At 38.7% G+C, this 26591-nt stretch overlaps 2 protein-coding genes across 2 annotated transcripts; one reads left to right on the forward strand and one right to left on the reverse strand.

Annotated features, from left to right (window-relative positions):
- The first annotated feature begins 1636 nt into the window (after window positions 1-1636).
- LOC103395249 (serine/threonine-protein kinase TAO1-like) lies at window positions 1637-20975 on the forward strand. Its single transcript, XM_008332904.3, has 21 exons — window positions 1637-2271; window positions 10063-10322; window positions 10410-10481; window positions 10733-10834; window positions 10950-10995; window positions 11160-11256; window positions 11359-11472; window positions 11874-11965; window positions 12350-12443; window positions 12769-12850; window positions 13524-13691; window positions 13908-14114; window positions 14738-14872; window positions 15237-15473; window positions 15566-15694; window positions 16342-16425; window positions 16710-16829; window positions 16933-17172; window positions 17273-17485; window positions 18310-18492; window positions 18644-20975. The coding sequence occupies exons 2-21, from the start codon at window positions 10191-10193 to the stop codon at window positions 19148-19150; spliced, it is 3054 nt and encodes a 1017-aa protein (XP_008331126.1). The 5' UTR covers window positions 1637-2271; window positions 10063-10190; the 3' UTR covers window positions 19151-20975.
- Window positions 20976-23420: 2445 nt separating this feature from the next.
- On the reverse strand, window positions 23421-26093 carry LOC103395265 (protein ABHD15-like). The gene is given in 3 exon segments (XM_025065464.1): window positions 23421-24203; window positions 24206-24377; window positions 24484-26093. Coding segments are annotated over 3 exon segments (939 nt in total). The 5' UTR covers window positions 24726-26093; the 3' UTR covers window positions 23421-23678.
- Between the last annotated feature and the right edge of the window lie 498 nt (window positions 26094-26591).

Genomic DNA, 26591 nt, shown 5'->3' on the forward strand with positions numbered 1-26591 from the left:
ACCCTATAAATGTGTGCCCTCTTGTGGTAGTGTCTGCTACCATCTTGTTGTACTGTAAATATCAGTCACTGTTGCCAAGGACTTCTGTGTAATATTCTAAAATATAGGAAAGGTCCTGATGTTTTAAAACAAATTAAGCAATAAAAGAAAAAATATAGATTCCTAAGATTATAATACACTAATTTGGTCTTAATATGATAACATACAGTATGAAACACATACAAAGTATCTATATGTGTATTATATAACATGAGACTGTGAGTCAGGGTCACAAAGTTATGCATCCCATCCATCCAGCCATCCATATCATTTGCTCCAGGATACTTCTGTGCCTGGATACAGACCACACAGACAGAACCTGATTCTCATCATCATGACAACAGTGCTACCAAGCAACCAATCAAAGCGCTCTCAGCCCTTTTCTGCACTCTCATTGGTTGCACTGCTCGCAGCCTGTTGTGGAATGCCCATCTTTAACCTCTCTGCTGCCATGCACCTTCCATACAGTGTGTATTTTTCTCAATGCAGATTATAGCGATACGTGTCTAATCTTCTGGGATGTGATGTCATGCATACACTGATGTAATGAGTGGATGAGAGGAACATTAAGCATCACACACTGTCATCCTTGTGAATTTAGATGGGAACTTTTTAGTCTGGTGTATAAACATCTGTATTACTCCACTGGCCTGGTGTAAAAAGCCAGACTGAAGGCAGAAAAGGGAGAAGCAGAACACAATGTCCAACTGATCAGCTGGTATCTGCACTGCAGAATACAATACTTGATACTGAAACCTGAATACATGGTATTCCATGTCATTATATAACATATCATGGACATTAACAAATGCAGACTGAACAGTAACATTATACTACAAGTCAAGCCTATGCATTGTGTACTCCATACTGTTTGCTAGAGTAGCCAAACATATTTGTGTCATTGTTAATAATAAAGGAATGATGTTATTACCTATTACTACATTTCACATTAGTACATCTCTAGCCTGTATATAGACACTAGGTATACAAATACGCTAAAAAAAACAGTTTCAAAAAGCTATTGTTTGACATTCTTCACGTCACCACTCCGATCTAAGCATGTATGTGAACGGAATTGATATATTGATAAATTTTGTCTTAAAGTATTATCAATAAAATTACTATCCTTAATAATATAATATTAATGGCACATGACAATGACAATCCAACATGGCTGTCTCGCTATAGAGAGAAGACCAAATACACGTGAATAGCAGTAACTTAATTAAAAACTTTCAGAACACATTTTACAGGAGTGGGCAACAATAACAATAAATGAATAAAAATAAAAAGTTAAATACGTTATTTTCATTTCATTATCTTTATTTATTAGTTGGTTGTTCACATAACATGTTTAAACTAAGTGTTCCTTTAAAATGAACGACTGGCTATTTATAGTAGACGCCTGATTAGGACTCAAACTGTTAATCAGGTTAGCAGCCCACTCTGACTGATAGAGTATGTCTGAGGTCATGATTAGATCAACTATTGTAAAGTGAATATGGATTCATATTCTATTAGTCGCTCTCTTCGAGGTTTCTTTACATGTTCTGACCACACGCGCGCGCGCACACACACACACCCATGTTTGCAGTCACAGTTTTGGATGAGAGACATAAAGAGAGAGCGAGAGGGCGAGCGAGCGAGTGAGAGTGGAAGGGAGGGGGTCACAGTTACCCTGCAGGGTGCAGCTGCACAGCATCAACAAGACTCTCCCCAAAACTGTCACACGTGTACTCCTCTACCATCTCACTCGAAAACCGAGAATATTCCTCCAACTCTGCACCACGCCGATTTGTGAAAGACTTGTTTTCTTCACACTGAAAGGGAGGCCATTCTGTCCGCCGCCATTTTTAGGGAACTGCCTATCGAAGACAGAAACTTTACCAGCTAATAGCCAGTGCTAACTGCTAGCTCACTGTGACAGTTAACGCTAGACAGCCATTAGCCCTGGTAGCTCGCCGCGCGTTAAGTTCTTCCTGCTGTCGAGACCATTTCTGCTACAAACCAGGCCAAATACAAATGAGTTAAACGTTAAGTCGGCGTTGTTGTTATCGGTTAGAAGGTAGTTAGTGTTATATTAGCTTCTCAGCCCTCGATTCACACTTTAATACCTCCGGACTGCATTGCCTCGTCTGTGATTTGGCGTCAGTCGCTTTTGCTCTGTCGTGTTTGACCTGACTGGATTATTCTGAAATTAACAGCCCACCGGGTGGATTCATTTTAAACAAGGTGAGTTGGTCATTGTATTTCTTTTCATGTCAGAAGTATTTAACGTTCAAATACAGTAAATGAGCTTGATTTCATAATAGATTAGCTGCACAGCTAGCTAGCCAGATTGCTCACTGCTAACCAAAAGTTGCTGTCACAACTTGTACAGTCTGTCGCATCGTCAGAATTTAGTCTTCATTACAGGGTAGGTTTAGTCTAATATAATCGTTAGTTTGTATATCTTGGATGTCATTGTAACACGAAAAGTCTTATCAACGCGAGGGGTAACCTGGTCAGGTGGGCTGTTGGGGATATGTGTTGTAAATAATGGGAACACATTGTTTTTCCCATCGAAGCCTTCGAAGCTAGCTGCGTTAGCCTGCTAATCCGCTTTATGCAACTATGGTTGCAAGCAGTGAGTGCCACTCCCTCGATTTTGTTTTTGTCCGCTGTTAAGTGAAACTCGCTCGTGGAGTTTTGTGTTTTGAAACTTCTGGCCTCCTATTGACATCGTGTGTCATCTATATGGATTGAATATGTCCCCATGTGACGGTAGGTGGGTGACATTGCTCAAAACATCCGTGTGTAAGTACATTGTGACACGTTTGGAGCAATATGTTTACAGACAGCAATAGCCAGGAGACTGACTAATCATTGCTGTCGAGTGGTCGCATCCCTCAGCTGCCTGTCGATGGCTGTTATTGTGCATTGACGTTAGTCGCATTCCTCCGTTTTCTTTGTTGATATTGCGTAACACTGGCCACCACACAGTCAGCTACTCCCCTGCTGTGGTTATCTGTGACTTCACCGCTCCGTTTGTGCATGACAGCAGATCGTGGACAAAGGGATTTAATAAACCACTTCTAGTATGGAAGTCATGTACAATGTCCTTGGTGTGACACCCGATTTTGTTCTAACCAAGAAGTTGCAGTGTTACTGACATAATCTCATGGCCAGAGTTTGACCGCTCATAGACACCAGCATTGTGTGGTGTTTGAGCTGTATATGAGCACAGCTTGTCTGCAGTGTCATTAGTCCTATTCCTCTTTTTGTTGACTGAAATGAACAGACTGCCTATGTTATGAATGCAGTCTATGGTCTGCAGCTGAAAAGCAGATACAGCTTGTCCTCCCACTCTCTCATAGCAGATACTGTACCTAACGGCTCTCCGTCCTCAGGACTTGTGCTGATCCACATACCTGTCATTTGGTTATTTGATAAGTGAAATGCAGTGACAACAGTTCATTATGTTTACTTGAAGGCAGAAGTTTCTATTCGTCATAAATGGTAAACAAAATAAACCACATAAGCAGTAATCTCTGTTATTTTAATGTGTTACAGGAAGTACAGTACATGGTGCTTTGTTTATGGAACAAGGTGCTTCTTTTCTTTAAGTAATCAGAATATCATAATATAACGATACGGAGCTGCAATTTTAATCCAACAGAAGAAGAGGAGGATTAACTTTACTCAGCCAATTCTCCGAGACTGACTATTCTCAATAATACACATTAATATAAGAAATACCTTTGTCTAGTATAATATTTAAGGTGCCTTTACATTTTTTGATTGTGATTATTCTCCAAAATTTGACCCTAGTGGTGAATTTCTTTTATTCAGTGGACAATTGCTAGTCTAAATAATGCTCCTGCTCTTGTAGAAAATATTTAATGAAACATCAACGCCTTGATGTTGAATCGATATATACAGTAGAAGAAGAATGTACTGTATGTTATTCTTGTAAACATTAAGTAAGAATTACAGATTACTTTCAGAGGCATGTTGAAACATACACATGACAGAACAACACCGTTTTATATTAAGGATGCCAAATATGGGCATCCCACTTAGTGGATTTAAATGCCACAAATAAAAATGGAGCCAGGAATGTGTGCTAAATACTAGGTCAAAATCAGGCAAAGACACCACAGGAGTCCTGATTCCACATTGTGATAAATTATTTTGCCACACTTTTATTTATTAGTCTCAATAAACGTCTAATTGACTTACAGATAAACAAGAGTGACTTTTATCCTAGTCATTCTAATGTTAGAGGGCCTTTGAAAAAGCTAGTTTTTAGCCTACAAAAACCAATTGCAGTGACATTTTGGTTGTAATTGATGAACAATATGACGTGGTGGTTAAAAAAGTACTGAAATTGTGGCAGTATTCCCCATGTGGTTAGTGTACTTGCATTCAGCTTCTGGACAGTTGGAAGCTAAAAGCATATTTGGAACGTGAGATAAAGAATGAGGGGAAAAAGGCGTGGAATGGGCACACCTCAGAAAGATTCCAGGCAACAGTGAAATAACACAGAGCATCAAATAAAAAGTGGTTTAGCGTCAACATTATTTTGTCAAGAATTTAATTTCATCTGATTACGTACATGTCTTACTGAGGGTCAGTCTAGAAATTGTTGTGTCCTTACTGATTGACATGTTTTCCTGCCCAAAGACATTCTTTTGGCCGCTGCCCATGACATATGTCACAGCCCAAAGTGTAAATAAGAGAATTAGTTCAATTTTTGCATTTCCTCTCCTGTTGATATATTTTTGTCTCACAATGAATTGGGGTTGTATTTGTTGACACTGTGTAGTCACAGAGCTTTCACTTCCTTCCACTCAGTGAAAGCCAGAGTCTGTAATCAGTCTGGAAAGAAGGAGCACGGACACCCTACTCTCCATATTGGTGATTGAAACATAGTGCCTGCGCAATTCAAGCAACAAAGGAAATTTACATTGTGTCTGAACAAATAAGTGTGTATCAAGCTGTTTCTATGGAAGCTTGTCTTTAACTCGCACAATGTACTTGTTGCTATTTACCATTGTCTCTGCATTTCACTTAAACTTAATTAACTGGATATCAACAAGGTTATTTCTTTCTCTTTATTTCTAAAATTGCAGGTCAGTCGATTTCTTATTTTTCTTATTTGGACCAACTACAGAGACGATTGTGCTGTTTTTTTAGATCAGCCTGTTTGACGATAACATCCATGTCATGTACTGTGTTCAATTGCTGTTGGTTTATGGCATTTTTGCATTGACGAGCAGTTTGCCAGGTGAATTCATTAATGGTGCCTGCAAGTGTAGCTTTCAACAGTTTCCCCCAGTGTGGAATCAATGAGTCAGTAAAGTTAAATGAAATCTAAACTGATCAAGGTCAGCAAACAGGTATGATTTTAAGAGAACGTACAGGGTTGTTTTGATGTAACAGTGCATATGATCATATACTAATATTTGAGAATAGCATGATAGCCAAATTGTTATAGTTAAAACAGGTGAGAGTTCGAGATGGTATTGATACCTCTATCATACATATACTCATACCAGGACTCTAAAATATGGCTGAATCAGTCACCTGATACTTCATAACACCAGCCACGACTAACTGTGCACAACTAAATGGCACAGTGGAAAAATGAGGTGTAAATCTTTTTTTGTTGATACTTATTTACCCAACATAGTTTGTTAATTTATGTGTATGAACGAGGAATTGATGCTACACAGTGCCATTTTGTTTAATGGAAAGCAGGAGATGGTGTTTAATTATTTGTTTTTTTCGATTGAAATGCGCTATTTATGTAAAAGCCCTGCTTCACTGAGTTATGTATTACATTAATCTTTTATTTGTGAGTATTTTGGAAAACTTGCAGAGGATAAACACTGCTAACAGACAAATATGGAGGGATGTCGTGTGAAGAGAGCATTTTAAATATTGAAACAGTCATAATCCTAAAAAATGCAAAAGAATACTCTTATGAAAAGTAAAAGACTGCAGCTAAGAGTCGATCCGCTTGTTTTATAGTCCAACCATCGAAGGTAACTGTAAATGCACTGTGTTTGTACAGACGTTTAACAAATGATATCACTGAGCCTTGGTTATAATTGGTTTTGCCTTGGATTCCGTGCCATTCCTGTCTTCTGTCAGTCTTGTGCCTTAGCTGCAGACGGCAGGATTGCTCTAGGGTTGCTCCTCGGTAGCTGACCCTGAGATGTGCAGCGCAGAGTTTCACTATGCCGATCAATATAGTATTTGATTATTTATCATCCCTCTCCATTTCTCTATTTCTTCCTCTCCATGACACGATTTGCAACACTGTATGGGTTTGTTCTTCACTAGGGTTCTTGGAGAAATCAATTCATGTAATACATCAAGAGAGAATCCATTTTTCCAAGCAGCAAAGCAAAACCCTTTAGTTACGTGTCTGTAACATGCTGTCCCTTTGTTGTCCTGCCTGTACAATGGGGTCTTGCAGGTTTCCCAGATTCAGTCTTGTTATTGTGAATCTGCTAATTTCCCTTTGTGCTTCTTAAATTTACTCTATCGTCTAGTCAAAAAGTGGAACTTTAATTTCAATATATGAAATAATTAACAATGACTAATTTATAGGTAGGTTATTACTTGCAATATAAAAGTCCAAAGAGCATCCTGACGAACACTTGAAATGAAAGGTTTTGAATGTCTTTGACAATTCCCTGAAGCCCATTACCTGTTTTAGAATTGTTTCTTTTTTTTAACAAAGCGTTTCGTCCCCTTTGCAAATGTTTGCAATTATTTTTTTTTTTACTTTGTCCTAAAGAGCAGTTTTAAACAGACTTTATGGACAATTTTTGTATTTATGTATATATGTGTGTGTGTATATGTATAAGCAAGCCTTACCTGCTGGAAAAATTCCTAGAGTTCCTTACATGTTGCACTTGACCTCCCTGACCAGTTTTCTTGTCTTTACATCAATTTTAGAATGCCGCCGTGACTTCTTCAGAATGACTCATTGAGCTCTGTGGAATTACACAGTTGCGTGTACCTTCTCCAGTTTGAGATGACTTGAAGTTCTGCAGTATATTTAGTAACTTTGAGATTCTTTTGTCACCTGCTGTTTAACAACACTCTCAAAACTTGACATCTCATTGATGCCGTGTTGACAAATTGGGAATCATTGCTTTAAGCAACAAAACTGTAAATGTCAAGGAAAACCTGCAACAACTACTGAACTTTATTTTTGATCAATCAGATTAATTTTATCTAATGGTGCTGTAGGTGTGTAGTGACCACCTTTAAGAACAGGTTTATGTGCAATTGGTAACTACTCATCAAGGGCACACAAGTGGCTCTGTGTAAATTTGTAACACATTATTTCAAGTTTTAGCTTTTTCTTTAATCATTTAACTTCATCTGAAATGTACACAACATATGTTCAACTATGGAACTTTTACTGAAATTATGCAGGTTTAATTGTTGGACTTTATTAAACTTTTCAATTTACCAGGCTTATGTAAACCTTTTCACTGTATCCTGTAACCTGTATTGAGTAGTTAGCCATTACTTTAATAATAAATAATAAACACACTGTCATTATATCAAATTGAGCCCAGTTATATAAAAGCATCATCAACTTCAAACAGGCACTGTGAATAAGCATAACATACCTTTCAGAGAAGCACAATCATCTGTCATTCAATAGAATGGCATGTTGAAAGTTCAAAACGTTCAACCAAATTACACAAACATTTCTTTTCCTTTTAGCACAACAATCATCCTATTAGTTTAGTTTATTCCTTGTAAAATTTACAGCTAGATGTTTGTTTTGATGTTGAACTAGAAATGCAGTAGTTCTCTTACATTTGTTATACGACAAAACCAGACCTTGTATAAAAACAATTTGTTGCCTTGCTTCAGCAACATGAGGCTGATTTTTTTTTCTTTTTCTTGTAGGTTTGTTAGACTCATGCTGACTGTTTACATAATCAGCTGCAGCTGCACCAGTTTGTCAGCAGGATAAACCTGACATTGAACCACCCATGGGGGTAGTACAGCAGACTCTAACTATTGGGGAGTAATAAGTAAACTATAGGTTATTATAGTGGTGCGTCTGACTTTGAGATGAGCTGATTGGAGGCAATGAGCATTTGTTCTATTGATCTTTCCACCATGACAAAAATGTTACCTAAAACCTGTTATAGGTATAGGATAGCTCACATGGAAGCCTACATTGTTTAACTTTGACTCAATTGTTTGTCTACATTAAGACAAAATAAAAAAAACACCTGGGTCAATTAAAATAGCAAAATAACATTTAATGTAAAAATTATATATAGCAAATATAGCATATTTGCTCTTTTTCTTCATCTTGATTGAGGAGCTAGTATGCCCATGTACTATGCATTATATGCTGTATGTTACGTGTGTATTTATACCCAGTTAGTTTAGTTTTTGTTACATAGCTCATTGGGACTTTTCGACTCTACTAGTATGAATAAAAACCACTGTAGATTTTAAGGTCTAGCGAGTCTTAATGTTTTTTCCACAGAAGCTATCTTCTACGTATTTTCTTGATTTACTGCAGGATGTTCTCATGCAGGACTTGCAGATAGTGTAATCTTTTTTCCCCATGCATCTGCACAGTGTTTCCTGCCACACAGCCACAATATGTCCACTCCAATGCTAAACCTTTAACAGCCAGCAACTAAGCAAGAGGCCAGGACATTATAATTAAGGTTATAGACTAACAGATACCAAAAATGTGCATTATAAGAAGCTCAGATTATACATGTTTATGTTTTGCACCTGAGTAAACATTCAGTGTACAAATATACCTATTTTTGTGAATTTGAGCTTATTTTATAGTTTGGTGAACCCTTGCTGAAGCTATTTATTTATTTCAACTCAGACCCGATCAAAATATTATTGTAATATTTTGTTTTGTGATACTGCACCAATATTCTACAGCGCTGTATTGATTTTTTATCGATATTTTCCATACATATATTTCTGTTTATGGTAGTGGTTAATTTTTGTGATGAATTTAAAACAATTTTCGTTCTTCATGTACAGCTGGTGACTGTTGATGTTGCAGAAAAAGATGTGCTATGTATGATTATGATGATACAGGGACTGCATATACAGTATTTGCAAGTATTTGAGTCAAATAATCATAAAAAAGTTTTATTTTCTAGATATTATAAATCTGATAGATTCTGTTCCAGTTTTAGTAACCTGATGCTAAGCATGTAACAGCATTGTGTGTTAACTCTGGTGACAGTTTTCCTACAGTTACATTTTTTTAAAAACCCTTAATATATTGTTGTGCCTGTAGTATCACAGTATATTGTGTTATTGCCTGTGTGTTGTGAAAATGTTTTGTATTGCCAGATCCTTGCCAATACTCAGCCCTTGTCAGTACAATGAACTACAATTGTAAACTGTTGTGAATATAGTTAGGCCTTTCAGTCTTCATCTACACCTTGTGTTTAAAATCAACTCGGATATGTTATATTAAATTAACAGCACTGCTGCAGTATCCACTCCACCAACACAGTTATGGTTGACCTGAGGTCAATTCATTATTCTCTGGGTGCAGTTTACTCCTTATTACTGTGGACCACCTCATGGGGCCGGACACAAAATCAATTTTAGGGCCCAAATATTTGCCTCGCCTGGTGTTCCAGCATCTTATACACCTGAAAGAAATTGCTGATGTAATGTGAACTAATGCACTTGTGATGATTCTGCATCTTGTAGATTATATAAGGGCACTAGATGATGATGTGAGGAGGTCACTGATCACCCTCAAGAAACTTTGTGATGTTTATTGACTCTACTTGATTCATCAGATGCTGGGATTCTGGGTGAAATTACATCACCAGAAAACAGTGTTAAAAAAGTGTTATTTCAAAATCACAATGAACCTAACATAAATAGGCTGACTAGCTTTTAAATGTCTGGCTGTGGATGTGCATCATGTTGTTAATGGAGGATGAGGTGGCGTTGTTACATGGACAACAGATCATTCATTTTTCTTTCTCTGTCCCTCAGGCTTTCCATGTGCTGACTTTTAAGACCCATTCATCACTGCAGATGAATCTTCAGCTGCCTTGGTGTAGCTCAACACCCAGATAGTCCCATCCCCTTTCATTGGGTGATAGGGGACTACAAATACCAGGATGCCCTCCTCTGTAAGAGCAGGGAGCCTGAAGGATCCGGAGGTGGCCGAGCTTTTCTTTAAGGAAGATCCAGAAAAGCTCTTCTCTGACCTCCGAGAGATCGGCCATGGCAGCTTTGGTGCTGTCTACTTTGTACGGCAACTACACCTTCTCACACAGTCCTGAAAGAATAACATGTCCTAAATTTTATGGTTGTAACATGGACTTTGTGTTTGTCAGGCACGAGACATACGCACAAATGAAGTTGTGGCAATTAAAAAGATGTCCTACAGTGGTAAACAGTCGAATGAGGTGAGACAAAGTTGTGCATTGCTTCTGTAGTGTCTTGTTCCTTCATGCTGTGCAGAACTGAATACATTGCTCCAGGATGTTTAGTACAGTTTTTAATTTAAGTAACTTTGTAAGAAATGTTTTAAAAGGGTCAGATCTTTGTACGTACCTAATGTTTTTTACAGAACACAATTTCAGGTAGGATAAAATCAGATTATGCAGAATCATTGAGGAGTGTTAATAATGTATTGCTGTCTATCTTTCTTTGACAGAAATGGCAGGACATCATAAAGGAGGTGAAGTTCCTACAGAGAATCCGTCACCCCAACAGTATAGAATACAAAGGCTGTTACCTCCGAGAGCACACAGCATGGGTATGTCACAACTATATTTATGACATAATGTGTTTTTAATTATTTATTTATTTTTCTATTTTGTCTGTTGCGTGTGCTTCATATTTTGTTTCTTTTTTTAATCTGTTATTTTTAGCTGGTAATGGAGTACTGTCTTGGTTCGGCTTCAGATCTGTTAGAAGGTGAGCAGTAATTTTATTTTTCTCTTGTGACAGATTTAGATTTCCATCTATGATGGGTGTAAGGCAAAAAGGAGCCTCTATATGGCTGTTATATGTTACCCAAAAAAATTCAGTTGGATGAATTTGTCTGATTTGTTTTCTCCCAAAACCTTTTTCTTCTGTAGTTCACAAAAAACCTCTACAAGAAGTCGAAATAGCTGCCATTACTCATGGTGCTCTGCAGGGGCTGGCCTACCTTCATTCCCACAACATGATCCACAGGTGCAAGATTTTTTAGAATACCTTATTGATTTTTATTTTCTCTGTAGATGGCATAGTTGGGCTCTAAAAAACAATATATGATTTCCCATTTTTCTCTCTCAGGGATGTGAAGGCAGGAAACGTTCTGCTGACTGAGCCAGGGCAGGTCAAATTGGCAGACTTTGGCTCCGCCTCCATCGCCTCACCTGCAAACTCCTTTGTAGGAACTCCTTATTGGTGAGTGAAAAGGGAAAACTTGTGGTCACATGTGGGTTAAATGTTCCACTCTCCAAAAATAATGAATTTAAGAGATGTCTCAGTTGACTGCTTGTAGAGTCAATGATTCATGAAATGGATTTGCCTTTAAAGGCATTTGCTTCTATTTGTGTAACATGGCAGTAAAGAGCTGGGTGTAGAGGAAGCCAAGACTTTACTGCTGTGTGAGAGCATAATGTATGCACAGGGTTAAAAAGTCATCTTCAAGAGGGGGTAGCAGCTTTTTAGATGCTAATAATGCTGCTGACAAACAACAAGGATGAGTCATGAAAACCATCAGTGATTATTTACTTACATGGGAGGAAGCAACAATGACTGATCATCTATGAAACGTACCTGTCTTTCTCCACCATGTCTTTCAGGATGGCTCCTGAGGTCATTCTTGCAATGGATGAGGGCCAGTATGATGGCAAGGTGGACGTCTGGTCTCTGGGTATTACCTGTATAGAATTAGGTAATTTTACTGTTACTGTTACCTTACGAGTTTTGTATGTTAATAATGTAACGCAATTTTTTAATCTCTTTTAATGTACATAGATAGCTAAGTCTGTTTCAAACACCATTGCACACATACTCCTGAGAGAGCTTTACATTGCAACGGTTGTTAAGCAATACATCCACTAGCCAGAGGCTACTACACATAACCTATGATGCATGAGCCATGATGTCGAAGGGAAAGATTCAACAATAGCAGTGTATCTCTATCAGTAGATATTGCTAAATTTGACACAGTAATTTTCATGCTATACAATTCTGGGGAATGTGACACAGTACATAGGTGAGGGCTGTACCCAATGCCTGCCTCTATAACTTGTACTGACTGTTGTTTTGTTTGCAGCGGAGAGGAAACCTCCTTTGTTTAACATGAATGCAATGAGTGCCTTATACCACATAGCGCAGAATGAAAGCCCCACGCTGCAGTCCAGTGAATGGTAAGGTTCACTTTCACACACTAAAATCAATAAAGATCTTAATGAATGCTGTCTGACAGTCATGAGTAAATTCTGGTTTTGAAACTATTGTAAAGGCAGAGCACTTCACGTTAGACCATGGGGCCACTTACTAGAGTGTTGCCCACATACAAAACTTTGAACATTTTGCAATTTAGTATACATTCATTGAGTCAAAGATGGTTCTGTAGTCCATATTGTGAAATGTCAATGACTGTTAAATGCAAGTATAGTGAAATGTTTATTTTTTTAAGTAAAACCCTCAGTTTTTGTTTTGATCCCATATCCCATTTCAACTGTGTTTCAGGACGGATTATTTTAGAAACTTTGTGGATTCTTGCCTTCAGAAAATTCCCCAGGACAGGCCTCACTCAGACGACATGCTGGGTGTAAGTTCACACTTAATGAATTTTTCTCAAGTCAAAGTGATGTGCTTTTTTATTTTGAGATGGAAGATTTTTAGAAGCTCTTGTTGTGAGTCAGATACTCTCTTTGTCGGAGCAAAAATCTTTATTTTGATTTACTAGTTCTTCTGCTTTACTATTTGCACACTACAACATGCGTACAAGCTAATTTCTGATTTAAAAAATAATTTCCATCCAAGAAAAAAATTCAACTGCAATTTGATTGACAGTTACTTAAGATATTGTCATAAAATTCTTTTTACTTCAGTATACTGCATTTTAAATTATTTTCTTTATCATTTCAGTTCAAAAGTTATAATTTGTACATCCATTAAAATCTTTTCATAAATTGTATTTTAATTCTAAGGACCTTCTAAGGATAAAAGATTACCTTAAATTTGTTTTGCATCACCACTAGCAGAGGGCAAAATTCTACATGCACCACTGAGCAACAGTAGTAAGAAAACCTAGACGCACACACGCATTTATGCAAACTGCCCCCCAGAAAGGCCCAAATCAGTGCAAACCACTACATGAGCGAAAATATTACTGTCCTACACTTAACCTTTCACCAAAATTATCCAAAATCTTACATGTTCAATATTAATGCCAACACTAGAATAACCTTTTGGTAAATGTCTTCTGACTTCCTCTCCAGCATGCATTTCTGCAGCGTGAACGCCCAGACTCTGTGCTAATGGATCTCATCCAGAGAACCAAGGATGCAGTACGTGAGCTGGATAACCTGCAGTATCGCAAGATGAAGAAGATCCTACTCCAGGAGGCTCACAATGGACCTACAGTAGAAGCCCAGGATGGAGATGAGGTGTGTGGACGTTTTTATGACGATTGCAAATGAAAGCTGAACTGTTGTTTTTAATGAATAAAATGCATTTGTTGCTGTGAGTGTCTTTAACCAAGTCGAAAATAAATAATTGAGCATGTATTATTTGCATGCATATCTGTCCATGTCCTCTGTGTCTGTCTTTTGTTCTCTGTCTATCCGTCCCGCCTCTCTGTGCTCTTTTCTGTCTGTCTCCAGGAGTTGGAGCCAGGCGGAGGTCGAACAGGAACAGTGAACAGCGTTGGCAGTAACCAGTCCATCCCCAGCATGTCCATTAGTGCCAGCTCTCAGAGCAGCTCTGTCAACAGTCTGAATGAAGCAGCTCAAGATAGTCGCAGTGAGATGGACCTTATGGAGGGAGACCAAACTGTCATGTCCAACAACTCTGTCATACACCTCAAACCGGTGGGTGAAGCGTGCACCTTAACAATTGTAACTTGGATAACAATAACAACTTTTCTCTGACAAAAAAAAAGGTAAATAACATAAAATCACTATAGCAGTCCAAAAAGATAATTTAAAAAAACAGTGTGAACCACATTAGGAAGTAAAAATGACACCCAGAACTTCCTATTACAGCCTAATTAAGGTGTAGTAATCCTGTGGTTATGTTTTAATTTTTAAGGTTTATAATTAAGTTGTACGAAACAATTATTTCCTTTAATTACCCTTGTTGTTTCAGAGACATGTTGTCATTTTTTTTTCTAAGAACCAAGTTAAATGGTAATCAGAAAATAAGGCAATGATTGAAACTGTAATCAATCTTAAAAATTCACTAAAATACTTTACTTAAACTGCGGAAACAAAAGTGGAAACTAACTAAACATGTTCATGTTTGAGACCAGAAATGTTCTTTTTTGTAAACAGTTGTGTGTCATGGTTTCTATTTACATCAATTTCACCTGTATCAAGTCTGTAAATTTTACCGCCCCAACATTTTGACGCTAATACAGTATTTTTCCGTGCCTGTTGTTTTTATTTGAAAGAGTTTTACTAATACATTTTTAATATGTAATTCTTGGCTCCAGGAGGAAGAGGAGAGTTTGTCTGGGGAGCAGGCAGCCAGCAGTCAACCCTCTGAGCCCCAGGCCACACCAGCTCAAGCCCCAAGGAAGCACTACCGCAACAGAGAGCATTTTGCCACCATACGCACAGCGTCACTTGTGAGAATATATTTTATCCTCCTATCTATTGCATTTGTCATTATTGGGGCTGTCAAACAGTTAATTTGGGGATGTAACAGTGCATTGTGAATTGGTTAAAAAATCAATACAAAGGCATAACCATTAAGTGACATTCAGGTATTCAAATAGAACGTAGGAAGAACTCCTTCCACAGACACCAACAGTGTTTTACTGTAATTTTATATTATTTTGTTGTTTAATATGGCAGTTAGCACGGTAACTAAGACCAAGTAGATATATGTCGATGTCAATGTTTCTGTAAGGAAAAGTACATTTTTTTTCAATCTTTAATTTAGGATAACAACCATGGTGATTCTTTATGACATCTAAAAAAATCTTCCAGGTGACCCGAGAGATGCAAGAGCATGAGCAGGATTCCGAGCTAAGGGAGCAAATGTCAGGATACAAACGCATGAGGAGGCAGCATCAAAAGCACCTGATGGCCCTGGAGAATAAATTGAAAGGGGAGATGGATGAGCACCGGCTGAGATTGGACAAAGAGCTGGAGAGTCAGAGGAGCAACTTTACCCAGGAGATGGAGAAGCTGCTGAAAAAACACCAGGCAGCCCTGGAGAAAGATGTATGGCAATATATAGCACTACAAAAATGCAACCCTAAATATATGCAAACAGGTTTCCTTATCAATAACAATTTTGCCTTTTTTTTGTTTAGCTGAAGACATTCACCAATGATGAGAAGAAGTTCCAGCAGCACATTCAGGTGCAGCAGAAGAAGGAGTTGAGCAGCTTCCTTGAGTCTCAGAAGCGAGAGTATAAACTACGCAAGGAGCAGCTCAAAGAAGTAAGTCCATGACCTTCACTGTGACTCCATCAGCCGATGCAAAACAGTAACCAAAAGATGTTGTGGCATTTGCTCAAAATTCATTCATGCATCCCATTAGTGTTGTTAGTCGCTCATTTGAGCAATTTAGGAGAACCAGCAGTGTCAGGGTTACAGTGAATCTTTTGTGAGCTGCTCTTTCATATTGGCCGGTGAATAATAAGTAAGGCAACCAAAAGACGTAGAAGTAGAGAGAATCCAACCAAACGAAAATCGGGGATTACTACTTTTTTTCTGGTCAATATATTGGAAAATTAACTGGACTCAATGACTGCCTTCACTTGCCAGGATTAATTATTTAATTCCCTTGGAGTTATTTTTCTCCTGATCTTAACCTAAATGCATTAAATAATTGAGAACTGTTAGTTAAGTTGTTGTAGCAGTACAGGATGTTCTGTAAAAAAACAATTAAACAATTACCTATTTTCACATTACCGATGGTTGAAGAAAGTGTATTGACAAGTAAAATTAAATACATTTAAACCTGAATCTTGAAATCAGAAATCAACATGATTTTTACTGCAGTTACTTTATTCATTATTCTTCAGTGTTAATGCAAAGACAGTTTGATTTTCTAACACAAATATACTGAATCTTCTGTGTGACAGGAACTTAGTGAGAATCAGTCAACACCCAAAAAGGAGAAACAGGAGTGGCTGTCCAAGCAGAAAGAGAACATCCAACACTTCCAGGTAAGATTGCTTACCACACATATATCCTGAGGTGAATACATAAATATTAGAGCTCAATCTATACGTTATATTATACCAAACTGTTCGGTTCAGGTTGTAAAGTACAAGTGTGTATTGAACGAATATTTGGTACACATATGTTTGTGGAGGGTAACCGTGTTATTATATTTTTTAATATAATATCTTAAAGGCTGTCCTTTTACTCACTCTTAAGAGTCAAGATATAATTAATGGAATCAGCAGAGTCTAGTCTAATTGCCCGCACAAAACCTTTTTCTTTCTAGGCGGAGGAGGAGGCCAACTTGTTAAGGAGACAGAGGCAGTATCTGGAGCTGGAATGTCGGCGATTCAAGCGAAGGATTCTTATTGCCAGGCACAATGTGGAGCAGGATCTGGCCAGAGAGGTGCTCAAGCAAAGAGAAACACAACCAATATTGAGTCATTGTTTCTGTTAAATAGTTTTTTGTTTTTTTTTTTCATATTGCTTTTTCAAATCTTCATTTGCAGGAGCTCAATAAACGTCAGACTCAGAAGGACCTGGAACATGCCATGTTGCTCAGGCACCATGAGTCAATGCAGGAACTGGAGTTCCGGCACTTGGGCACCATTCAGAAGGCACGGGCTGAGCTCATCCGCACACAGCACCAGACGGAGCTCACCAATCAGCTGGAATATAACAAGAGGAGGGAGAGGGAGCTGAGGCGCAAGCACGTAATGGAGGTCAGACAACAGCCCAAAAGCCTCAAGGTAACTGTTTTTCCTTCTGTTGTACTGCAATATCCATATATTTCTTTCACGCAGTTCCCACAACAAATCAATACTTTTCTTTTTTTTTTTTCTTTCTCAGGCCAAGGAGCTTCAGATTAAGAAGCAGTTCCAGGAAACGTGCAAGACTCAGACCAGGCAGTACAAAGCCCTCAGGAACCATCTACTGGAGTCCACGCCCAAGTCTGACCACAAAGCTGTGCTGAAGAGACTAAAGGAGGAGCAGACCAGAAAACTGGCCATCTTGGCTGAGCAGTATGACCACTCCATCAATGAAATGCTGTCCACACAAGCTGTGAGTCCCTGAGAAGAAAACGTAGTTGAAACATCACTCTATATTTAAACCAGATTTTTAAAAATATATATTTAATGAAAATATTTACCAATTTTTTTTTATTTAGCTCCAGATGTTACTACACTTGACTTGGTATGAACGTGATATGGCCACGCAGACTGCCCAGTCTAATCCTAATGCTCACAGAGTTATATGGAAATTATACAGGAATAGTCGCTGACAATGAACAAGAAAGTGACTTTGTATTTGCTGGGCTGTAAAAAGCTCTTTATCTCTGTGGTAGCAGCGCTGACACTTTCAGCTTTAAAACTGAGACAGTCGGGAAGATTGTTTTGTCCTAGTTTCATCCTACTCTGCCCTTGTTGTCCACAGTGAATAGACAGTTAAGACAAGTCTGGAACACTGATGTTTATTTCTGTTTTTCTTTTGCACAACCCTCATACTGTCTGCCCTCGTAGATCAGTCACTTGCCTTATCTGTCAGGATCTTTTGTGTGTAGTCAGTCTATTTAGGTCATTCGTTCAGGAAAAATTAAAAGTCACAGTCAAAGTGTGATATCGTTGTACTTTTAACTCAGCATTAAATTGATGAGTTTGCATTGTGGAATTCCCTGTATATTTTGTAAACATGTAATTAATATCAGGAAGTCTTAATTGCTCTCTGTTGCTGAAAATGATCTGCTGTCACAGGTGCATTTTATTTCATATCTATCAAATGGATGTAAATGTGAAGCCACGCAGGATTAATGAAAACATTTTTCTCATTGTCATCCTATGTTTCTCTCTCTTTCTATTTTTCTCCCTCTTTCTCTTGCCTGCCCACAGCTGCGGTTAGATGAAGCCCAGGAGGACGAGTGTCGGGTTCTGAGGATGCAACTGCAGCAGGAGCTGGAGCTGCTCAATGCATATCAGAGCAAGATCAAGATGCAAACAGATGCTCAGCACGACAAAGAGAGGAGGGAGCTGGAGCAGAGGGTTTCTCTGCGGAGGGCGCTGCTGGAGCAGAAAGTAAGGGACTGGAAGTTTCCCTGTTCAGTGTTGCTTGCGTGTTGTGCTGTTAACTGACGTGTCCGGTTTTTTTTATTAGGTTCAGTCAGGTAATTTTTGTGGGAAACAGGTGATAATTTACTCATTTTCTTACCTTATTTTTTCCCCTTAGATTGAAGAAGAAATGCTCGCCCTGCAGAATGAACGCCTGGAGCGGATCCGCTCACTGCTTGAGCGGCAGGCCCGGGAGATCGAGGCCTTTGACTCTGAGTCTATGCGGCTCGGCTTCAGCAATATGGTGCTCACCAACCTTGCACCAGATTCCCAGGGAGGCTGGGGAGGTGGAAGTGGCGGAGGAGGAGGAGGCAGCGGCCACGGGGCCCAGGGGGGAGGCCAGTGGCCTGGAGGAGGAGGTGGCGGACACCATAGTCATCACCACCAGGGGAGCTCCAGCTCACAGCAGCCATGGGGTCATCCAATGCTGGCTGGGGGTCCGCCACCCTGGAGCCTCCATCATCCAGGAGGAGGGAGCCAGAGAGGAGGCGGAGTTGGAGGGGTGAGAAACAGCCCACAGGTTATGAGGAGGACGCCGTCGGGGGGCAGGAACGAACAGGGCATGAGCAGGAGCACTAGCATCACCTCTCAGATCTCCAATGGATCTCACCTGTCGTACACCTAAACACATACACAAACAGCAACTAAACAGAAACACAGTTGTTATCATCACACTTTAACTGCGCTCAGATAACACTGTACACAGACGCACATACACACAGCCATGCATGGACACGACATGCTTCACATTCACTTTACTGCAGTGCGTAGACTGTGTTTATATAAGTCCAGTTTCCCCCTAATCACAACTGCTCACAACACTGAACTGCTGACTGCACTCTGTGGAAACCCAACAGTCCTTCAACAAACCCAAGATAATTAGTAAAAAATGGTGCAATAACTAAGTTTTACCACAGTTTACTACAGTGCTACTTTTTCGGTGTTTACAGTTTCATTTTCAGCTGCAATGAATTTTAAATGATACTTTTAAGTTTTCAATTTTTTTATTTCCTGGTATTGTTAATAAGTCGGGGGGGGGTGTTTTCTTTTTACAGTTTGCTTTTAAATTGCACACAACAGTAAAGGATATCTGATACAGTCGGGGAAAAAAATTTAAGTCATTCTTGTGATGTGAATCAAGGAATCAAATTCATAGGAAGTTTAAGTGAGATTTCTGTTTTGTGTAAGTAAGGCAGTAGTGTCTAAGTATAGTTTTAATGCATGCTTGAAAGGACCAATGGGCCTCATTTACTTACTGTGCAGTACAGTAAGTAGTTCCTTTACAAAGGAAATATTAATTGATCAATTGATAATTCAGTTATCATATTTTTTTCTTCATTGGGGGTTGCGTGACCTTCATCTTTAGTCGATACCTCGTCACTTTATTTCAATAATAAAATATATCCACAGGCACAATCTGTAAAACTCTGTTAGGTACAAACTAGTACTACATTACATCCTGCTGTGATTTAAGGTGCACACCTTTCTTGTGTGCTGGACAAAGAATGATTTGCAGTAAATGAGGACTAAGGTTTTTAGGTGGAAATCAAGCATCTATCAGACAAGAATTCTAACCAGAAAAAATTCTTAGTGCAGTTTTTTATTTTTTTATTTAATTCATTAGTGCCATGAAGGTTGTACGATGGTTGTACAGTAGGGAGGTGTAGTCAATAATTTTTAATGATAATGTGAGCGATTCAGTTGTGAGTTTACCTTTAAATCTGTTCTGTGCTGGACTGGTTGTGAACGTTTTGGACTGGTTGGTTACAATTCTTGGGTTTCCACAGACCTGCTCCTCACACACACAAACCTGCGCAGTGTACGGTCCCACTAGGTCAGGGGTCTGCAACATTTATCAAAACAAAGATTTTACCAGCAAATAAAATTGAGAGAGAGCTGCAAAAACAACTTAACCATCTATGCTATGGCAGAAGTATAGTGTTTTTAGTACTGTAGTAATACTACAGATTTAAACACGAGGGAAAAAAAACAAACCATTTATTACTGTTTAAGCACTTTTATCACAATGAAAACAAAAAAGGTTCCAAATTTCTAAACACAGGCAATTATCAAATCCAGAACAAAAGTAAGGCACACTCTATAACCGCTTACACTGATCAGAAGTCGACATTGCTTTATCGGCTTAAAAATGGCACATCTGATTTAGGTTAAGAACATGGTGTCATGATGTTGATTTTCTATTAGCAAACAATCTGAAAATATAGTGTGCTGTGTAAAATCAGTTTAACCTTTATTTAAAAACAAAACAAACAAAAAAAAAAGTTGCAAACCCCTTTTCAGAGAAAATAATTTTTTAAGTCTACGACCTGACCTCCAGGACTAGTTTTTCAGCAGCAGCATACCTTTACTTGAATAGTTTGGTAACTGTGTGTTCTCCTCAATTGTTTGTAGTATGTTTCTGCTCCAATGTGGCACTGTTAAAAAAAGAAAAGAAAAGAAAAATCAGTATCTCAATCTGAATGGAAACTTGCCCATCTGCCTACCTCAAGTAGTGCATCACCATCAGGTGTCGTACTAGGGCTGTTGGAACGAATTTTTCTTGTCGGAACCCAAGCTGAGTATAGTGAACTTAACGCAGCTTCAACACTGTAATTACTGTTTTAAATGTGAATTTTTAACAATCCCGCGCAAGATCGGTTGTACAGGCATCTGGCTGGCTCATGTCGTGTAGAAATTATAGCCATTTTGTGTGTGCTACAACGGTGCCGATGTTAGTCAAACAAAGAAATGCGTACTCCTTCAACAGGAAGTCTTTGCTTGTGGCGTTGCTTCAATTGAGCTTGGTGTGGCAGACGCTGAAAATGTTCAGCTTTCACGCTGTACAAGTGCCATGTACGTAAGCCAAGTTAATGAAAATAATTCTGCGCAAATATTAACTCTACTAATTAGGATTTTGTTTTTTCTGTGTTAAGTCGAGCTTTAGAACAAATGCTGTAACAGGCAGTGCTAACGTCGCTTCAAGCTACACTTGCAATTTTTTGCTATGAAGAACAATGAGATTCAGAAGGTGATTAGAGAGACTGACAGCCCTAGTCATGACCCGTCAGTTAGTTGCACATAAGCGTTAACCCAAACAAAATGTTAAATGTCAAATTAACACAGATGTATTCGTCATCTGGGTCGTTTCTTCGTGGTCTTGGCTGAGGAATTTTTATACAGGGTCACATATAAAAATTAAATTCTCAAATTACACATTTTAGGTCAATGTCAGTTTCTTTTTAACACAACAGCTGTCTATTGAAAGTCACCCATGTGTTTTGTTTTACAATTCTACATAAGATAATTCACATGACACTCAGTGGTCACACTCTGAAGGAGGTGACCACTGAGTGTCATTGGGTGGTGATGCTGTGATCTCCGCTGCCATGCCGCTGCAACCTCCCCTGGACTGACACCCCGCTCTGTCTCACCCCAAGAACCTCACCCTGGCTTCTTCCACCTCTTTCCTTTCCCTGTTGTAATTTAGAAAAGTTCTTCAAGTGACAGAAAAAATATATAAATATATATATATATATATATATATATATATATATATATATATAAATATTAAATGGACTATAAATATTAAATGGACTATAGTAAATGGAGGTAAGGTTGGTGATATTATTGTGAAATGCCAAGCAAATGCATTATAATATTTTCAGAGGTGGAATGTACAGTAGGACCTGTTAATAATGTATATTTTGAATTTGAAATTAAGAATCTCTAATCAACAAATCAAGGACAAACGAACTTGTGACGCAGTGATGTTTCTCTTTTTCTTTTTTCAACCAGTGCTGTTTACACAGCTCACAGCCGCTGGGCTTCACTGTCTTACGAGACTAGTTACGTTTGTTCTGTTGTGGATGACGACCACACAACTCTAGGTCAGGTTGCCTCCAAGTAAAAGGCAACATTTTGATATTTGCTGAACTACGATGAGTTTGCACATGATTTGAAAACGCGGCATATATTACTGACATTTAAGCACCTGTGTTTTTCAGCTGCTGAGTTCTTAAAGTTTTGGCTGCACAAATAACAAAGTGCACTCCTCAAAATCCTGAATTCTTTTCTTGCACAAAACTTAAAACTTTTTCTTAAAACATCAAAGGTTACTTTCGATGTTGATGCTAATCAGAATTTGAGCTCCCATTGCTTTTACATTAAGTTTCAAATTCACAACTGGATCCTGTATTTTCTTCAAGAACTTAACAGCAGAGTTTTTTTTAAGCGTTTAACCAATAAAGAGAATCGTATATCTGCAGAGGGCCAAACAAGTGGCATAATTTTAGACTTTGTATTTACCATTTACTAAAACTCTCCCTTTATCTCAAGGCAGTTTGAGCAGAGTCTAGCTTCAGACCTTGGCCGCTCTGAACTGGATCAGTTGCGCTGACTGTTGCACAAGTGATTGACCAGATAAAAGAGTCTACTGTGATCCTCCTCAGTCTGCTGAGAGGTGGCTGCCATTGGCTGAGGGTAGGCAGGGTTATCTTTTCTCTCTGTACAGTCTGTTAATCAGTATTACTTTTACCTTCCCTGTCACTTGGTGGATGTTGCCGTTTTATTATCCTTGGTCCTCAGACCTGTATTAAATTGTATAGATTGTGCAAAAAGCTGAATGTTGCATAGCAGAAGAGAAAAAGTTATTCCATACAAATGACAAAGTGATTTAAAAAAATGTATAAAAGAAATTCAGAAACAAAGTTTAGGGGATAAATGTAATATTTTGTTTGTAATTACTATTTTTTGTTGGAAGAGGGCTACTGGATAAAAAAATCAACTGTAATAAAGTAATTTTAATATTTCTTTGTGCTATGTGATTTTTTTTTTGTTTAGTGCTTAAACGTACAATTAAGTCAAAGTAATTTGTTTTGTTTTTTTCTTTCCCTTAGGGGTTAACTGACAGCTTTGCAACCTAAGAGTGACGTTACTGCCACCTACTGGATTTGTTTTAAACTCGTTGATATTTACATCCAGAAAGCAAGAGAAAGAAAAGGCAGGGGAAAAACCACATAAGCACAGCACCACCTACTAACTGCCCCCTAACTGTGGACTGACTCTTGTTTCTACATAAAGGAATTCGACAAACTGTAATATAAGATGTTTACCTTAATTTTCTCTGTTGGTCTTGTCCTCCACCCTCTCTTTCCTCAGCGGGTGTAAGACCTTTTCCAAGTGAAGTTCACTTCTTCTGCATCAATGTTGCTCTGTACATTCCCCTGTGGTCTTGGTCTTCTCAGCACAGTGGATCTTCTGTGCAGATGAACTGTGCTGCTGCTGCTCTTGTTCCTTTGCCCAAACAGATTATATTCTCCTCGTGAGCTTGCCAAGATTCCCAGATCCTGCTCCTCACCTTTAAGGAAATCAGCCACTACTCTAAAAAACCCCAGGACGGCAGTGTGACTCCAGCAACCTCCACCCACCTCCTCATTTTTACTTGTTTCTCCCTCTTTATCACCTTTGTCTCCTATGTTGAATCCACAGTGCCCTCCCTTCTCTGTTAAAACCAGAAAGAAGTAAGGGTTGCTCTGGAAAAGTGTGATGGGTAATGTGGAGGCCGGGGGGAGGAGAGGGTTGTCACGGCTGCATATACACAGCACTGGCACGGCCACTTCATCTGCGTCCCTCAGTGGTTCGTTCCTCTCCCAGTAACTGTCCCAGTCCTTAGCCGGATCAGCTGTCTCCCAGGCTCCATGTTCCCGATAGTTCTACGCCCGTGGCACGATGAGGACCAGGTCTTAATCCTGAGTTTAAAACATGTTGTAGATTTAGTTTCTTCAAAGGCTCGGAGAGAGGACAAGCTCAAAACCCGGTCCACATCAAGGACGGTTCTGAAGGAACTTGTATATCTGACACAGACGCACAAGGATGTCAGTTATTCCTCTTATTGTCTACATTTCAGACATGTCACTGTGGCAAATGTATTAACTTTTATATTACTGAAATTTCCCTTACCGACAGAGCTGCAGTTTCCGCTGAAACAGTGCCCCCCAGCGATAAATAGGAAGCATAACGGTTTCAAACCAGAGTTGACCCAGAAGCACTGGTGAAATATCTGCAGCTGCAGTCAGGTATGTGCCTGATCCACATTCACCTAAGTAGGAGAGAAGAATCCCTGAGCTTGAACCCTCACTTACTGCCACCAGCACAGAGGACGGGTGACAGCTATGGACATATTCCACCACCTGAAAACACATTCAAAAACATAGTGTCATTTTTGATAACGTTCTTAATGGGAAATACATTATCATTAGTAATAGAAAGAGGTATTACATCCCTCCAATTTTACAATATATGTATATAACTTTATTTTGAAAATTAAAAAGGTCAAAAATTTGAATTTAAGTGGAAATGTCACTGATGGGCTGTATGGTGTGTGGCATGACCGCCCCAATAATTAGCATGGCTGCCTTTGTTTTGTATGATTAAGCAAATAGTTCCAACATTTTTAAAGTTTCTGTCTTATTTAGACATGAAAAAAAATCCCAGAATCCACATAAAAAAAGACTAAATGTGACGGTCAGACGGACAACAAGCAGGTGACCTTATTTATTGTAAGGCATTTATTCCATCATGGGGCTCAAGTTAGAAACTAAATGCTGTAACACAGTGTTCCTTACATATTGTTTTGCCTTTTTTGTTGATCACAACTACTAATTATAACAAAGCGCAGCGACATTGGTGATTGTAGTTGAAACTCATCAACACGCAGTGCAGATGTTAGATGTCTGGTTCTCACTCACAGATAGAGTTACTATAACTGTAGATGTCGTCTTCTTCTTGTGACCTGAACCTGATCTCCAGGAAGAGTGTCAAAAAAAAGCTGTTTTTTGTTGTGTGTTAAAAAATTACCTCTTTTTTTTTTACTGGGTTCAAATTTTCTACTGCATGTCAAATTTAGATGAACTTTCATCTTGTTTATCCATCAATACCATTTGGGTTCTTCTCCAAACTTTCTTTTTTCCATCACTGTGGTACATCTGTCGGTGAAACTAAGATTAATTGCATTCAAATTAAAAATTCAATATATAGAATTTGTTCCCATGTGATGTCGAGAATTTGATCTACCAGCAACACTAAGGCACTGTGTATTTCAAAATCTGGCTGCAGCTATTAAAAAATTGTCAATGATGACTGCATTGGTCTCAGTCATTATCACCATGTTTGCATTGTTACGGCTTTTCTTATGATACACTTCTGACCAAATGAACAAATGTTGTTTTTTTTTAATAAATTCAGCCTAAAATTAGTTAATATTATTAAATAGCTAATGCATGAAAACATGCTTCCAAGTGAATATGTGCAAAAAACCTCCAAAAACATTATATCTCAACATGTCAAAATAACACCAAAAAACAAGCAAGACTAAAGTCGTACTATCACGAAAAAATTAAAAGTCGCGCTGATATTGGAACGTTTGTATAACGGAAATAGGACTACGTTGTACGGCCCTTATTTCCGGTTGCGGATCCGGCGCATGGGATGCGAGTGTTAGCCGTTTGGGCTTCCAGCGGGCGTTCAAGTAAAAAAACTGGGCACAGTGGCTACATGTGATTGATTGAAATGGTGGGTTTTTTTTAAAACAATTGTCGGTTGTATTCATCCATCCATTGTCGGTTGTATTTTGTTTGAAATTGTAGTCGTTCGATCGAGACCGTTAGTGCAAATTACGTTAGCATGTGTGTCTCGGCAGCTAACGTTAGCCTTTGTCAGACGTTAAAATGATTCGTAGTTAGTTTTTCGTGCTAAATCGTGAATATAAAGTTGTCGTGGTGAATAAGAAATTAGCATTTGACAGGAGTTTGAGCTGGGCTGATGCACCTATTTGAAAATAGGAAATTAACTTGCAAATATTGCTTTTCTGTACAGAAACCCATCCTACTGCAGGGCCACGCACGGTCCACCACTCGGATGAAGTTCATTGGAGAAGGAGACCTCCTGTTTTCCGTCGCTAAAGATCCGGTGAGTGACACGAAATGATTGCGCTTAACAAGTGCCACCAATGACTATAGGATAAGTAATTAGTTTGACTTTAAGAATATGGAATGTCCATGTGAAGCTAC

Source organism: Cynoglossus semilaevis, chromosome 19, assembly GCF_000523025.1.
Source record: "Cynoglossus semilaevis isolate Cse_v1.0 chromosome 19, Cse_v1.0, whole genome shotgun sequence".
In the NCBI taxonomy this organism is placed as follows: domain Eukaryota; kingdom Metazoa; phylum Chordata; class Actinopteri; order Pleuronectiformes; family Cynoglossidae; genus Cynoglossus; species Cynoglossus semilaevis.